Source organism: Macrobrachium rosenbergii, chromosome 16 (assembly GCF_040412425.1).
Source record: "Macrobrachium rosenbergii isolate ZJJX-2024 chromosome 16, ASM4041242v1, whole genome shotgun sequence".
In the NCBI taxonomy this organism is placed as follows: Eukaryota; Metazoa; Arthropoda; class Malacostraca; order Decapoda; family Palaemonidae; genus Macrobrachium; species Macrobrachium rosenbergii.
Window position 1 is genome coordinate 23,078,018 of NC_089756.1, and position 17,500 is coordinate 23,095,517.

A 17,500-nucleotide genomic window follows, 5' to 3' on the forward strand; every position below is an offset into this window, starting at 1 on the left:
TGAAATTCACGGTGAGTAAGTTGATACTCAGCTCGAGTAATTACACACACACATATCCATTAAAACTACGGTCTGACTCATTTCTTTTCAGGTGGCGATGTCAGTGGGGTCCCGACCTTTCCCAAGTGACAGTGGATGAAGAAAATATACTCCGGTGTAGCTCTGGAGGAACAATGGCCACTAGGATGAAAAGGCGGGGAAATACTAGAATACCGAAGTGACAACGGATGAAGAGCAATAACAACGGATGGAGAGATCCAGATGACAGTGGAAGAATGGTAGATACTCGAAGTGATAGTAGAAGTGTATCAGATGCTCCGGAGTGACACTGGACGAAGAAATGATTCGCCTTTGACAATGAACAAACTTCCTGGATGTATCAAAGTGACGGTGGATGAATAAATATCACGATATAAAGAAAAGAAAGAATACCTGCAAATAATGATCCGACAGTCGATGATGGAACGATCACCAGACATGACAGTGGATGACGAAAGGGCAATGGGATATGAATGAAAGTGGGTGATGAAAGGGCAAGGGGATAAAAAGTAAAAAGAAAAAAAAAACTGAAAAAACGTGGCTGAAACCGAAGTGACAATGGAAGAAAAGAAAAATTTACTTTGGGTAAAAAGGATGCAAAATAACTTCGGAAAAAGATGGGGTATTGGACAAAGAAAAATACTCGGGTAAAATACCTTTGTTAAAAAGTGTTGGAAGCGGAGGAATTTGCGGTATTACTTTTCTTGCCCGGCAGCTAAAAAAAAAAAAAAAAAAAAAAAAAAAAAAAAAAGCCAGGGTAATGTTGCCCTCATAATGCCCCGTTATCTCTTGCATAAGACGGTTGAGCACTGTTGCAATTTGAGTTTTTTTTTTATTTTTAAAATTTTTATTTTATTTTTTTTTTTTAGACTACGTCCGGGCATCAATCCTACGCCGGCAATAAGAGGGTATAAAGCCTTCTAAATGCTTTTTGAAAAATTTTTTTTTCAATAAAAAAAAAATGAAGGAAGGAAAAGGTGCTGGAATAACTTGAATTGTCCGAAGATTAGACCTTTAGAAAGAACGCTTTTTTTTCCTTCGTCACAAATGAAGTTTAAGTCATCGTTGCTTATAAAATGGTAAGTAAAAGAATGTATCGTACTTCTCCTGACTGATAAACAATGTAGTTATTTGCAAAATGTTTTTTATGATTATATTCACATATATTTTTGCATTTACACTTACCTAAATCTTAGAATATTCGTATTTATGTATGCTTGGCCTTGCATGACTGTAGAAGATATATATATATATATATATATATATATATATATATATATATATATATATATATATATATATATATATATATATATGTATATATACATATATATATATATTCATATATATATAATTTATATATATATATATACATATATATATATATATATATATATATATATATATATATATATATATATATATATATATATATATATATATATATAAAACACACACCAACTGCTCGTGTGGTGCCTGGCGTAATGCTTGTACGTAACAACTCATTAATCTAAGCTAATTATACGGCCATTTGGATTCGTCGAATTAGTTATTGATCGTAAGCTTCGTCCCATTAGTAGTAAACAGCGATTAATTAGTCTTGTTAGTTCTGAATAGTGTTTAATTCAGTCCTCGTCAAAACGAGGCTGCCAGGGCAAACCTCTTTCTCCCTCCGGCGCTGCGGCGACGCAGCCAATAACGGTTATGGAATGGAGGTGAACTGAAAAAAAAAAATTATATATCACAGAACAACAACGTTGGTGGTGAAAGCCTGATTAAATATTAAAGGTAATAATAATAATAATAATAATAATAATAATAATAATAATAATAATAATAATAATAATAAATGATCTTCTACACTGATGAACCGATATTTTTCGAAGGATAACCAATGTTAGGGTGTGAATATCGATTTAAAACAATAATAATAATAATAGAAATCATAATAATAATATTTGGTTTTTACGTCGGAATATTTTTTTTGTGTGTTAAATGTAAGACATTTTCATGACTAATAAAAATCTGCATATATATATATATTATATATATACACACAAATATATATATTATATATATGCAGTATATATACAGCATATATATATATATATATATATATATATATATATATATATATATATATATATATATATATATATATTTCTCTACTCTTGTTCTCAACAATAGCATTCCTCATATTTTTATCTAATTCTCTACTTCAGTTTAATTTTAACTGGAATTCCATACGTAATTTTACCTTTTATTTTTTTCGAAATGGCCACATCTATACCTGTGCGTGTGTGCATATGTCTGCAAACATATGTAAGCATAAGTCATAATGACGTGACTTTAGCTATGCGGTAGTGTGTGTGTGTTTGTGTGTGTGTGTAATTCTGTAAGTGTGTGTTGGCCAGTATATTTCTAAGAGTTAGGTTGTGAGTGCATCTGACCGCTTGCAAAGATACCTAAGCGAAAAAAAAAATGTATGTATCTTATTTTTATCATCACTGCGACACTGTGCATTTCTGATTAAGAGCGAATGCACGACGGTGTGCGCGCGTGAATGCGGTATGCTGTGTTATTACAAGTTACTTTGATTTTAATTTATTTTTCATTTCTGTATCTGCTTGCGTGTGTGCGGGTGCGTGTGTCTGTCTGTTTGTGCGTGTGCTTGAGCACAGACACGCATTCCATTTCATACTAAGAGTATGTAAAAGCTTATGACAGTAATTCAATGTTCATTTAGTTATACTCGATGTGTTTGTCATCGGGTATGTGAGCCCTGTGAATACGTGTGTGTGTGTGTGTATGTATGTGTTAATGCTGGTATACATGCATACATTCATTACAGCCAGCACTGATACACGCATACAAGCTACATTCGCCCCTCTGGCTAATGCTACACTGCAAAGGAAATAAATAAAAATAAAAATAAAAAAATACGATTTCTAACAGCGCATGCTCAGGCAGAACACATATGTAATAAAACACCCGGGCAAATATATATATCGCTACATGCGCGGGCGCGAGCACGCATTCGCACACACACACACACACACACACACACACACACACACACAAGCATATGCAAGCAAAAGTCTCTATTTGTCCTTCACATGAGGGCCACGCGCGCGCGCATGACGCATTTCAACGCTGTGAAGCTATTTCTTTCGTCATGCGTCATGATTACCGATAGGGTGGCATCGCCCCGTTCGATTGACGAAGCTTCATCCGTCGTCTTCGCCGGTATTTTTTTTTTAATAATTTTTTTTGTCTTGTTTCTTCTGTAAACGATTGTTAAATAGATTGCTACGTCGAATGTGGCATACCTTTATTTCTGCAGTTATTCATTTATTCTACCCATACACACACACATTATATATATATTATATATATATATATATATATATATATATATATACATACATATGTATGTGCTTTTATGTATGTACAGTATATATGCATATATATATATATATTATATTTGTATGCATATCTAAATTTCCTTTTTTTTATATTGTCACTTTTATTCCGTTCTGTCTTCTATTAATACAATTTGTGTCGGTGAACACAATACAGATCTTCATAGTTTTCTAGTTCACGACGACTTTTCTGCTAAACTCCAATGCAGTCGCGCTCATGAAAAATCTCAAATTTACAAACTGGATATAAATAGTAAGAGAAATTCTATAAAATTGCCGAGGAAATACAAAAAAAAAAAAAAATGTAATCCACATTTCGAAATGAAGTTTAAATAAGGGAGGGTATGAAGTTGGTAAGATTGAAAATGTGATAAAGTATGGAAATATAGAAATAATCAGTGATGTTTTTTGAGATAGTCAAATTTTTTTTTTCTGGGAGATTCATCTCACTCAAAACAGCAAGCAAAAACAACGAAGCCACACTCGAAAAGCAAAACGCAAGCAGGAAGGCGTTTCCCGCAGGCAAGATACGAAACAAGTGAGAAACTGAAAACTCATCACGAAAGAAACACGTGAATGTCGTATTGCCTCCAAATGAAAACATCGAACACAGAACAATCAAACGAGCTTTGGGAAAGAAGCTTAAGTAGGGAGGCGGTTCCCCCGTAGACGAAACAAACAGAAGAATTAGATATTGATTTTCCCGGCCCACAGGAGAGCTTCGTCCTGAGCCCGGCCACCTAAACATTGATCTGTGCAGGCATATAGCAAGCACATTCTGCTCGGAGATATGCCTGATGTTTTCCCGTTATTTATTGATTATTGTGTTTGAGTTGTGTCATACTTGTGCATGCAAGAGCCTGTTCAAACGTACACATACACACACACACATATATATATATATACATACATACATACATACATACATACATACATACATATATATATATATATATATATATATATATATATATATATATATATATATATATATATATATATATATATATATAATGCATATATACGCAACCGCGTAAATGCAAAACAAAAATGCTTAAGTCATATCAATTACGTAATTCTGTCTTTTTGAATATACTTGAGAATGTATGTGCATCATACATAAACATATATAGAGAGACGAACAATTATATTCATGTTAAATACGACATACGTCTTTTTCACCATGTAGAAAAATACACAAAATAAATGAGCTAAAGTTAACGTTCATTTTCTTGTTTGTATCTACATAAATTCCACTTTTAACCTCTTTATCCAAACATTTCCATGCCAAACTCGAAGCACCCTTAGAAAAATGAATTATCATCCATGACTGAACCAAACGCTTACAATATAAGTCCTGTTGGTAACTTTCTTTTCTAGGAGAATGTTTTAGTAAAAAAAAATGATTTAATGAGTCACGTGGATTTAAGGTGACAATAAATAATAATTCTTTTTTATCTTGAAGTTTTGGTAGTATGAATCAAATTCATGGCGACCTTGACTTCAGTGTAGTTTTGTTTTCTGCTAAAATTTTAACATTAATCTTAATATATACTGTACATATATATACATATAGATATACTGTATACAATTAAATTTTCGTAGCATGAATCTAATTCACGAAGACCTAGTCCTCAGTGTATTCATAATTTGTAACATTAACCTTATAATAATTTTACGTACTGACAAAAAACGCAATATACATATATGTATATATATATATAGTAAATTTATATATATATATATATATATATATATATATATATATATATATATATATATATATACATACATATATATACATACATATGTATATATATATATATATATATATATATATATATATATAGATAGATAGATGGATAGACAGATAGATAGGTATAGGTATATGATCGTATATATCGGAGCATGCGCGTACTAATCAGCCCGACCGCTTGCTTATCCATACGTACAAACACACGTTCGCCCGTCGGCATATTCCAAACACATGCATAATATGTGCATGCCCAGATATTAACAGCCACACACACGTCATCAACAACAAATAAACATCCATATCGGAAGCTGATCTTCTGCTAAAATAATTCCAAAACACTCGTTGTCCCAAAACAAGTCATTGATTTCTATTTTTTTCCCCTCGTCCAGCAAATGGCTGGTTGGTGAGTTGTGCCTGTGAATCAATGCTCAAAATACTCGCCCTGAAAGCACGTCCGGTGGGCGCATGCGCACGTGCGCAATACCCACCCTTGCCCTCCTCCACTCCTTGTCCAAACCTCCCTTAGTTAAAAAAAGGAAAAAAAAAAAGAAAAACGTAAAAAATAAGGGGAAAAAATTCGGTTCTTTTGACGCAATAAATAGAATGGTCTTCCAGATGCGAATATTTTCACCTGTGCGCCAAAGGGCTTATTCATTACACAAACACAAACATCCCTGCAATGTTAACAGATATAGACAAATATCAACATACGCAGCCCAAAGTGTTTTTTTTATGTCCAGTCTTTTATTGTAGTCACCAGTTTTTCTCTTAGACTTTTTAATATTGTGTTTACTCTTATATATATATATATATATATATATATATATATATATATATATATATATATATATATATATATATATGTATATATATATATGCATATATATAAATATATGTATATTATATATATTTGGTATATATATATATGTATATATACATATATATACATATCTATACACACACACATATACAGTATATATATATGAATATTTATATATATACATATATATGTATATATATAATCAAATATGAATCTTAGCAAAATATCATTTAAGGCATTGTAATAATTAACGTAGTATAGGTCTTCCGATCCAACTGTGAGAAAAAGAAATATATGGGAGATGGAGAACCTGCATAATCGCATCGCTACGCACGTTTCTCATTCATTATAACATGTAATTAATGAACTCTGACTTTTTATTCCCATTTCATTTTCAAGTGGACCAGCGACTTGTAGACTTCAGGACTTGACCTAATGGACAATCCCTTCGAAAGATGCTGAAATGGTAAGCTTGAAATGCGAAACTGGCTTTTTTTATTAAGCTTTCTGGCGGTAAAAAAAAATAATAACCTTTGGTCTCAAATTCTGTAAAGCGATGTTGCGCAAGAAATGATCTGTGGCGTATTTTACCATGATGGTGTGACATGAGAAGGATTTCTAGCCTATTTTGCCATATTGGTGTCACATGAGAAGGGTTTCTAGCCTATTCTACCATACTGGTGTCACATGAGAAGGATTTCTAGCCTATTTTACCACATTGGTGTCACATGAGAACGATTTCTACCCTATTTTACCATACTGGTGTCACATGAGAAGGATTTCTAGCCTATTTTACCACATTGGTGTCACATGAGAACGATTTCTAGCCTATTTTACCATACTGATGTCACATGGGAAGGATTTCTAGCCTATTTTACCATACTGGTGTCACATGAGAAGGATTTCTAGCCTATTTTACCATATTGGTGTCACATGAGAAGGATTTCTGGCGTATTTTACCCTAATGGTGTCACACGAGAGCAATTTCTGGCGTATTTTACCATACTGGTGTCACACGAGAGCAATTTCTGGCGTATTTTACCATATTGGTGTCACATGAGAACAATTTCTGGCGTATTTTACCAAACTGGTGTCACATGAGAACTGCTTCTGGCGTATTTTACCATACTGGAGTCACAAGAGAACGATTTCTGGCGTATTTTACCATAATGGTGACACATGAGAACGATTTCTGGCGTATTTTACCGTAATAGTGTCACATGAGATCGATTTCTGGCGTATTTTACCATAATGGTGTCACATGAAAACGATTTCTAGCATATTTACCATAATGGTGTCACATGTCAATGATCTCTAGCCTATTTTACCATACTGGTGTCACATGAGAAGATTGCTAGCGTATTTTACCATACTGGTGTCGCATGAGAACGATTTCTGGCGTATTTTACCACATTGGTGTCAAATGAGAACGATTTCAGACGCATTTTACCATAATGGTGTCACATGAGAAGGATTTCTGGCGTATTCTACCATAATGGTGTCACATGAGAACGATTTCTGGCGTATTTTACTATAAAGGTATGACATGAGAACGATTTCTGGCGTATTTTATTATGGTATTACACGAACATGAATTTTAGCAGCCTTTTAACATATGTGCGTCAGAGAAGCGAAATTTTTTTTATGTATTTTAGCACCATTATTATATGTTTAACTAACCGGCCAATAATTTTCTTTTTTCCTGGTCCAAGTAACCTGCATTTATTTTTTTATATCTGGCGCAAAATTTTGGTCACTTACGTTCCCTGAGGTGATACCACCCAAGTACCAATATGAGGTACTTCAAATCTGTCACCGGTATTGGCTATCTGGTGCAAAGTTTGGCAGCAAGATGCTGGAAGATACGATAATTCGTCTTTACAACATTGCCCTAAAGACTGTGGGACCGTGATTATACACACGTACGCACACACACATGTATATATATACATATTTACAGTTGTATATTATATAATATATATATACACAATTATATATATATATATATATTTATATATATACAAACATATATATATGTATATATGTATATATATATATATATATATATATATATATATATATATATATATATATATATATATATATATATATATATATACAAACACATACACACACACACACACACATATATATATATATATATATATATATATATATATATATATATATATATATATATATATATATATATGTTATATACATATATATAACTCATCATGGAGGTCAATGTTAGTTAAGACAATAAACCTTTACGACAATCTTTAGTTTCCTTAGGAAAAATCTGGCCCTTCATGTCCTAAAACCCTGATGTTGCAGCTGGACAGTTTAAAATCATTCAAAAATTTGGAAAAATCTGCCTGTTTGAATCAGTTTTTATTTCAGTACACAAGAAAATCAAGAATAAACTCTCTTACTCAGTAAACAAGACAGGTTTTGCCGTAATTTTTCCTCATAGTACTGTATTTGATTCGTCTATGAAGAAAGCAGCTAGAAGCATAAATAATATATGAATTATAACACACCTTTTGCTTCCTCATTTTCAATGCTTTCTGAGAGTTGCATGAACGCACGAATGGGTACAAAGCACAATAAAAATAGTTTGTTGTATTATCGTGGTTTCTGGTATGTTGTTCCTTATTTATCGCTCAACTGTCAATGTGGTACACAGTGAAATGTCTACCGTGGTATTGGAAGTGTGGCTAAATTTGTGTTCATACAAAATACAAATTTATTATTTTCTTAGCCAAAGAAAACCTGTTTGATTTACCTGTTCCGTACAAAAACATCAGTTTTTCTAAGTAATTAAAGACCATTCTACATTTGTGTTCTAAAATGTCTCTTTACAAGCGCCTCTGAAAAAGTTTTTACGGACACTTTTGTTATTGTAATCACACTGTTGCAGTCCACTAAAACCAGTTTTTTAATAATTCATAACTCTGGAAAAATACATGAAGCTATGAAGGATTTGCCAACGTATTCAAGTACTACTTGAGGAGCTGTGCCGTCAAAGATGATGGCAATAATGAAGCACTTTGGCAATTGCATGGTACTAGTAATATATCAAGTACAATGTTTTTTGCTCCATTTTCTTCCTTCAGGCTTAGTGCTAGTAGCAACATTTTGCGTTTCGTAGAGTAAGACAGCATCAGGTAAAGAAAAATCAGAACTATAATTATTCAAAATGTGTAAACCTTTGCATGGAGCATGCCAAATAAGGCAACTTCCACAGAGTGGAATGCTCATTTGTGAAAAGGATGAATATAAAATACTGAGGATATTACATATACTGTATGATATTAGGCATAGTGGTAGGAGCAGTAGCACAATGCTAAAAGAATAGCTATGTAGCTTAACTAATGGGGTAATTTATGTAGGCAAATTTCTACTGCTGCCTATTGCATCACTTGGAATAAAAAGCCCGTGCATTTCTCAAGGATATCCTACTTGTTCGCTTGTTTTGGCAATCTCTACAAATCTGCACAATTCTTAGTCTATCATTGTCCGCTACAAAACTTCAGTGTGAATTCAATTTCAGATCTGATATACTTTATAAGCAAAACTTTAAATTTGTCAAGTTCGTAGTAGCCGAACTGTTAATACAAGTACAGAAAAAGCGATACAAGAACGCAAAGAGAAAAAAAATAATTTACTCCTGTCCCCAATCTTCAGTTTATAATTTGTCCTGTTTGGATTTTCTTGGGACACCAGTAGCTTGTTTTTAATACACGTACAGAAATGCAACGTTTTTTAAGCGCAAGGACCAAGCAAATACTCCTATATCCAGTCTTCAAATCTTGGAGCATAATGCTTGTTTACTGCCCTGAGGATGACAGAAGAATCATTGCTTACGTTCCTCAAGGATAAGTATGAGACTCATATTTTTGCATAAAATAATTAAAGTTCAGAGTATGAGACTTCTGTATTTAAAAGACAAGACTACCTTCTCAGATTCATATATATATATATATATATATATATATATATATATATATATATATATATATATATATATATATATATATATATGACCTTTAATGATGTTTTCGTTAATCATTTCTTATTTTTGACCAACGTCTTCTCTTTCTCAGTATGAGTGCCATTATTTACTGCTCATCAAATCGATAATAATAATAATAATAATAATAATAATAATAATAATAATAATAATAATAATAATAATAATAATAATAATAATAATAATAATCCATAAAAATCATAACCGCATACGTCACTAGAATGGTGAAGAAATCCACAATGGTGTAAGTGTAAATATTTATTGCAAATATATACTAAACGAAAACTTTCCAGCCTGCTCGATGGACAATCGAGCAGGTTCTCGAAAGGTCTCGTTTTGTATATATTTTCAGGACATATATACTATACACTTACTGTACACCATTGTGGAATTCTTGAGAAAGAAAGAGAAAAATAGAAATGAGAAGGATATGGGATATGCCAGTGGAAATTGTACCCACAATCATAAGAACACTAGGCACGATCCCAAGATCCCTGGAAAGGAACCTGGAAAAACTGGATGCCGAAGTAGCTCCAGGACTCGTGCAAAAGAGCGTGCTATTAGCAAAAGCGCACATAGTGAGAAAAGTGATGGACTATAAATACCACCCAGTCGAATAGGATGACTGGGATAGGAAAAAAATAATAAAACAGTTGTTATTTTCATTACTATTAATAACAGCAACAGAGTGGTAACACATCGTAGATGACCAGATGAGAAAAGAAAAAAAAAAAATAAAAGCACTCATTTCTGATATATCCGAATCATCCAGCAGATGTGGTGGCAATCGAATAGTTACAACCTCTCATTGGACTCCCTTAGGCATATCGTAATTTCGAACAGTTCCAGCTCGTTCAGTTGTTATTAATTTCGAGAAGCAGGGGCGTTGTTGTTGAATCATTTTCATTTACTTGGGTTTATTCGCCTTTCTTTTGTCTTCTGCTGTCACTTGCTTCGTACATTTGAATTCAGTGTGAGCTTGTTTTGCAAGCTGATGTCTTTAGGCTTTTCTGTATAATAATAATAATAATAATAATAATAATAATAATAATAATAATAATAATAATAATAATAATGTTTTGCAAGTTACTGTCTTTCGTATAATAATAATAATAATAATAATAATAATAATAATAATAATAATAATAAATATTAATAATAATAATAATAATAATAATAATAATAATAATAATAATAATAATAATAATAACGTTTTGCAAGTTACTGTCTTTCGTATAATAATAATAATAATAATAATAATAATAATAATAATAATAATAATAATAATAATAATAATAATAATAATAATAATAATGCTAAGAGATTCACAGTTTCGTGAAAAAATGTTTAATAAAAATCCACAATTATATAGTAATATATTTACTATATAACTGTGGATTTTTATTGCACAATAATAATAATAATAATAATAATAATAATAATAATAATAATAATAATAATAATAATAATGACACGATAGTACAAATGACTTCGTGTAGGAGATACGCAACTGCGTCTTATTTCATTCATGAATCTAAAAGGACTACCGTTTTATATTGCAATATTTAATCATTCTCAGAGAGGTTTCTCAAGCTAAAACTTACTAATTGTTAAGGGCACTCTATCCTCATAAGATATGAGAATTTGCTTATTTCTAAAACTGGATGACTTCAGCGGCAACTACTGGCTTCGTGATGTACTTGGATCCTCATCTGCATCACAGAACTGGTCTGTATTTTGCCACAGGACTTCATAAGGTTTGTCTATGCAAGGGCATTCAATTCACCTGAACTTGTTTGATGAAATAAATGTCACTTTGTGTTCCATATAAATATGTGCACATGCAGAATACTAATACTATTACTGCTACCAATAATACACACAATAATAATAATAATAATAATAATAATAATAATAATAATAATAATAATAATTCATGACGAATGTATTATATTTCAAGACAATCCATAGTCTCTGTAGTCACTACTCTATTACTGCGGTTTCAAAGTCCTGGTTTGTAGTTTTGTGGCCTTCAATCATGCATTGTAAAATATAGCTCTCCCAGCATGCTTTCGAGTGTGTACATAATGCCACGTCCGTCTAGTATTTACACATTACAGTATTCATTTCAAAGACACAGACTAAATTTCAAAATTATTCTAGTAATATGAGGTTTCAATATTTCAGGATGAACTGGAAGTTGCACCTTTTTGAATTTGCAGAGAGGTGATTAATAGTAAAGATACTTGCCGAAGCTTATAATGATTTTCTTATAATGATAGATTTACTTTCCCCAGCTACATTAGCTTGTATCAGTATTCACTAAGGCAGATTATTTTGGAGGTAACATTTATTTGAACTAATTCTTTCTGTCAAGGAAGAATATCACTGTAACAGCGTCAGTCTGAGCAATATCTTTCTACGAAAGACGAATCTTTCTTTGATAACATTCAGAGTAAGATTTTTCCAGAAAGGTTGAATATTTTTGATAAAATCAGTATCATGTAGATATTTAAAGGAAGGAAAACCTGTTCTTGGCAATACCAGTGTGAACCACATCTTCCTAAGAAGACGAAATTTTGTTTTGATAACAGAGATCTAAGCGAGAACATTCCATGAGACTGAATCTTCCAGTGATCAAGTTAGTCTGAAACAGGTCATTCCAGATAGTTTTAGCTTCAGTCATATTTTTCAAGAAAGGCTATCTCTTTTTGCTATAATACCAGTCTGGACAAGATCTTTCCAAATGACTGAATCATCCCGTGAAAAAATTTGCCTGGAGAGAGCTTTCCAGGAAAGCATAGTCTTCCTGTGGTAACATAGTCACAAGCAGCTCACTCTAGAAAGGCAGGGCATTTCTGCCATTACATAAATCTGAACACTGTCTTTCCAGGAACACATAACAATTTTGTGATGAAGTTAGCCTAAAGCAGATCTTTCCAGGAAGGGATCATCATCCAGACAGAATCTTTCTGCGATACCATCATTCCAACACTTGCCATCAAATCATCATGAGACAGACCTCTCCAAGAACGTAGAATCATTTTCGTAATACCGTCATTTCGAAACAAATCTTTCCGGGAAAGCTTAATTAATCCGCTAGCGACCTCATAAGCATATTTCTCTGATGACATAATCTATTACCACTATCCACTTTGTAATATTCGTTTTTTTTTATCTATGATATGGTCATCATGAATCTAGATCTGTTCTGAAGTGTAGAATATTCCATTTCGAAACCATCTGTCATTTAAGCCAGAATATTCAGTGACAACATTATTCCTAAGTCAGATTTATCTGAAATGCAAATTTCGCTTGGCTGAAGATCAACTACATTTGCTGGCAAGCTAGACCCATAAGAAGGCAGTACAAGCAGATGTCCAAACATTTTTCTCTTGTAATATCACAGGTCGTATGTATTTCCTACGTATAAGTAATTTTGATATCAAAGCCCTTTATAATTTGTGCCTCATTATAAACTGGAGTTTTTCTGACGTCATTGAAAATCAAAGAATGTTACCTTGACCGACATTAGTTCTCAGAAAAATACGAAATTTAGTCCTGAAGAAACTGCACTGTCACATATCCTGTTTGTAAAACAAAGGAAGTTTATTCTATGGAAGGGAAAGATAAAGAGATCTATCCGTTTTTTTATTTCACCACATACGCACACGCACACATACACACACACACACATATATATATATACATACATACATATACTGTATATATATATGTATATATATATATATATATATATATATATATATATATATATATATATATGACAGAATAAAAAAATAAATGAGCAAAGGATTAATCTTTGAACCACCAGAGTTGCTCGAGTAAGCCTCATAAAGTCAAATCAATTTTTCATACATATATTTTATAAAAACGAGTAACATATCTCAGTTTTCATACATATTACACGATATCTAAATCATTAAGTATGTACAAAACTGGTTCCTTTTACAGTGTAAAACAATTTGATTTCGTAAATCCAAACCCACTATTAGCATTCGGATTAACACTGTTTAAAAAAAAAGGCTTATTTCATATTTCTCCTATAGAAACACCATTAAATCTTAGTATACATTTGCTGAGTAAGCATTATTCAGAAAACGCACCAAAAAAATAAAGGCAAAATAAAAGAAATATTTTCTGTCACCCTTTGAGAATCTAATGATATGCGGAGTTCATTAGCTGATTACCATAATCGAATTATTTTTTTCATCTTTCGGCGTTTATTCGTCTTCCTATGCAGTCTATTAATTTGACACTTGATTAATTAGTTGCTTATATGCAAATCATTCATTCCACTTGTCGAAGCTTGAAAATTTTGCGATTATATCATCCGTCTTTATGGCATTTATTTTGGATTTATTAAGACTTCGTTGTTTTTGACTTCGATAAGCTGGCATTATATCAGCACGGGCTCTTGTTCCGAAGAGATATTTATAGTGTCAAACTGAGAAGTTGTCTGTGAACTTATCCAAAACATTCAATGAGAAATAATAAATTGTCAATAGGCTAAACTGAATTGTTGTTAAAAATGATCTGGCAATGCAAATAAAAAATATTTTCAGACTTAACCAGGCTTTTTGTTTGATTATAATGTACATTATATTTTTCAGAATTAACCAGGCTTTCTGTTTGATTATAATGCATATCTCCCATCTTTTTTAAAACTAAATTATTATTCTTGAATCTTTTTTTTCTGTAAATACAATGATATAGTAAAAGTTGTGTCAATGACTTTTGTTAACTATCAACCATTTTCGTTTCTATTGTATCCCAATTTCCACAAATGGGCATTTCTTTTCTGAAAAAAGATTGCCTAGGCTTTCTCCTCCTCGCCGCCCTCCTCCTCCTCCTCCTCCCCCTCCTCCAAAAACTACTACTACTACTTTTCCCTCTACATCGACTACTACTGTTACTATAATGATAATAATAACATAGCATTTTAAGTAGGTAATCTCGCCTGGAAAACGGTAAAATATGAAATTCCCTTTTGGGGATTTGGAGCACTGGCGTTTAAGTTGTAAATCCATAATTAAAAGAAATTTGTCTTTACAACAACAACAACAACAACATAAATGACAATTATAAAACGTGGGGAAAATTTTTGAACAAAAGTGCGACTTAGAATAAATGAAATGTCCTTCTTCAGTATCTCAACGTCGTCTCTAAAAGGTAATTTTGAATATTTAGTAATCAGTTGCATCAATTATTTAACTGGTTTCATGAATTATTTTCTGATAATTTAGATAATTAATTAGAAGATTACCTCGTTTTAGCAGAGACTGTAAAGTAAGACCATACAAGAGCTTTCAAATGATTATGAAGTTGTGAATCTATTGCTGACCTTACTAAAAAATGCAAACAAAAATAGAAAGCAAAATAATCATGAACATTTAATGCAACTAAATACAAAAATGAAAGATATGACTGGGTACACATGCTAAGTAAACCTATGCTGGAAACTGGCATAAAATGAAAGTTTCTCTGCTCTTTCGTGAAGTGGCTAGAGGAACATCTTACCGAAATGAAAGTTCTCCAGCTCATTCATAATATGGAAAAAGAAACACTTTCATCAAACAGATGCAAAAATTAATTCTAAAAGGTGGGACCAATGAACCAGACATCAAAAAACAGAAAGCCCCAGCTCATTATCTACAATACATGGAAGAGAAACACTATATTAAACAGATGCAAAAAACTCATTCGAAAAGGTTCATTAGAAAAATTAGATCAGCATGAAAGTTGCTCAGGTTAGTGGCAATGTGGCTGCACAAACATTTAAAAATGACCGAAACAAGAAAAGATAATGAAACATCTTCAGTTTCGTAACTGAAATAACAGAGGCAAATGAAATGTCCTCAGCTCATAACTTGGCTTGTATGGATGATTCAGAATATATGCAGCTAAAACCAAAAAGGTAAATATGTCCTCTGTTCCCAATGTGAGTGGAAAAACTGATTCAGATATACGTGGCTGAAACAACAGAGGCAATACGAAATGTTACCAGTTCAAAACATGAATGGAAAAACTGATTCAAACGAATATACAGCTGAAACAACAGTCGACAATAAAATGTTTAAAATGTTCGCATTTCATAATCCTGGTTGAGAAAATGATCTAGACAGAAATACAGCTGAAACGACAGAGGGAAAAGCAATGTTTTCATTTCATAAAATAGCTGGAAAAACTGATTCATACAAACATATAGATTAAGTAACACAGGTAAATGGAGAAGTCCTCATGGAGAAACCGATTCAGACGGACATACAGCTGAGATGGCTGATTCAGGTAGGCATACAGCTTAAACAACAGAAGCAAAGGAAACACCCTTGGTTCATAATGTGGCTAGAGAAAGAGATTCACAGAGACCTAAAGCTCAACAACTGATTCAGGTAGACACACGCCTGAAACAACACAGGTAAATGTTAGGTCCTCAGTTCAGAACAAGGCTGGAGAAACAGATTCGGATGGAAATAAAACCAAAATGAGAGATTCAAGGAGACATACAGCTGAAACGATAAAGGCAATTGAAAGACCCTGAGTTCGTAACGTGCCTGGAAAGACAAATTCAGAAAGACATACAGGTGAAACAACCGATTCACCCAGACTTACAGCTGAAACAACAGAGGAAAATGAAATCTCCTCCTTTCATACTGTGCCTGGAGAAACAGAATCAGAGGGGCACAAAAGCTGAGTTGAAATAACTGATTTGGGCAGAGATTTGTAAGAAGCAACAGAGGTGAATGAAAGGTCCTCAGTTCATAACATAGCAGAAAAATAAATTCAGGTAAATACTGGGTAAACAACTGAAAAAAACACATGCTGGAGAAATGGATTGACAGTCATACAACTGAAAAAAACATAGGTAAATGAAATGTCCCCAGTTCATAACATGGCTGGAGAAACTGATTCAGGTGGACATACAGCTGAAACAAGCGAGTTAAGTGAGATGTTCTCTGTTAATGAAGACTAGGAAACATTCACCCAAGAGAAACTGATCCAGGAGACACTGATTCAGACAGAACTACAGCTGAAACATGGGGAAATAAAATGCTCTCAGTACATAAGAAGACTGGAGAAACAGATTCAGATGGCATACAGCTGAAACGACAGATAAAGGTAGACATACTATTATAACAACAAAGGCAAATGCAAAGCCCTCAGTTCGTAACGTGCCTATAAAAACTGATTCATAACGACCTACAGCTGAAAAAACTGTTTCATGCAGACATACAGGTGAAACAACACAGGCATATGAAATATCCTCAGTGCATAACAAGGCTGGGGATGGACATACAACTGAAACCATAAATTCAGGAACACTAACACCTAAAATAACTGAGGCAAATAAAGGCTCCTCACTCCAAAACGTGCCTAAAGTAATACATTCAGAATGATGTACATCT

The 17,500-nt window shown here is 32.7% G+C and overlaps 1 protein-coding gene across 7 annotated transcripts in view; it reads right to left on the bottom strand.

Annotated features, from left to right (window-relative positions):
* LOC136847193 (uncharacterized) overlaps positions 1-17,500 on the bottom strand; it is a 479,536-nt gene that overhangs the window by 20,274 nt on the left and 441,762 nt on the right. For 3 of the 7 annotated variants that reach the window (XM_067118628.1, XM_067118630.1, XM_067118629.1), the window contains one exon: positions 1,700-1,759. The exons of 3 other annotated variants lie outside the window; for them this stretch is intronic. In XM_067118628.1, coding sequence (XP_066974729.1) covers positions 1,700-1,759 — 60 coding nt within the window. Of the gene's footprint in view, positions 1-1,699; positions 1,760-17,500 lie in introns of those variants that run through there. One more of the 7 variants, XR_010855648.1, reaches the window with a different exon arrangement.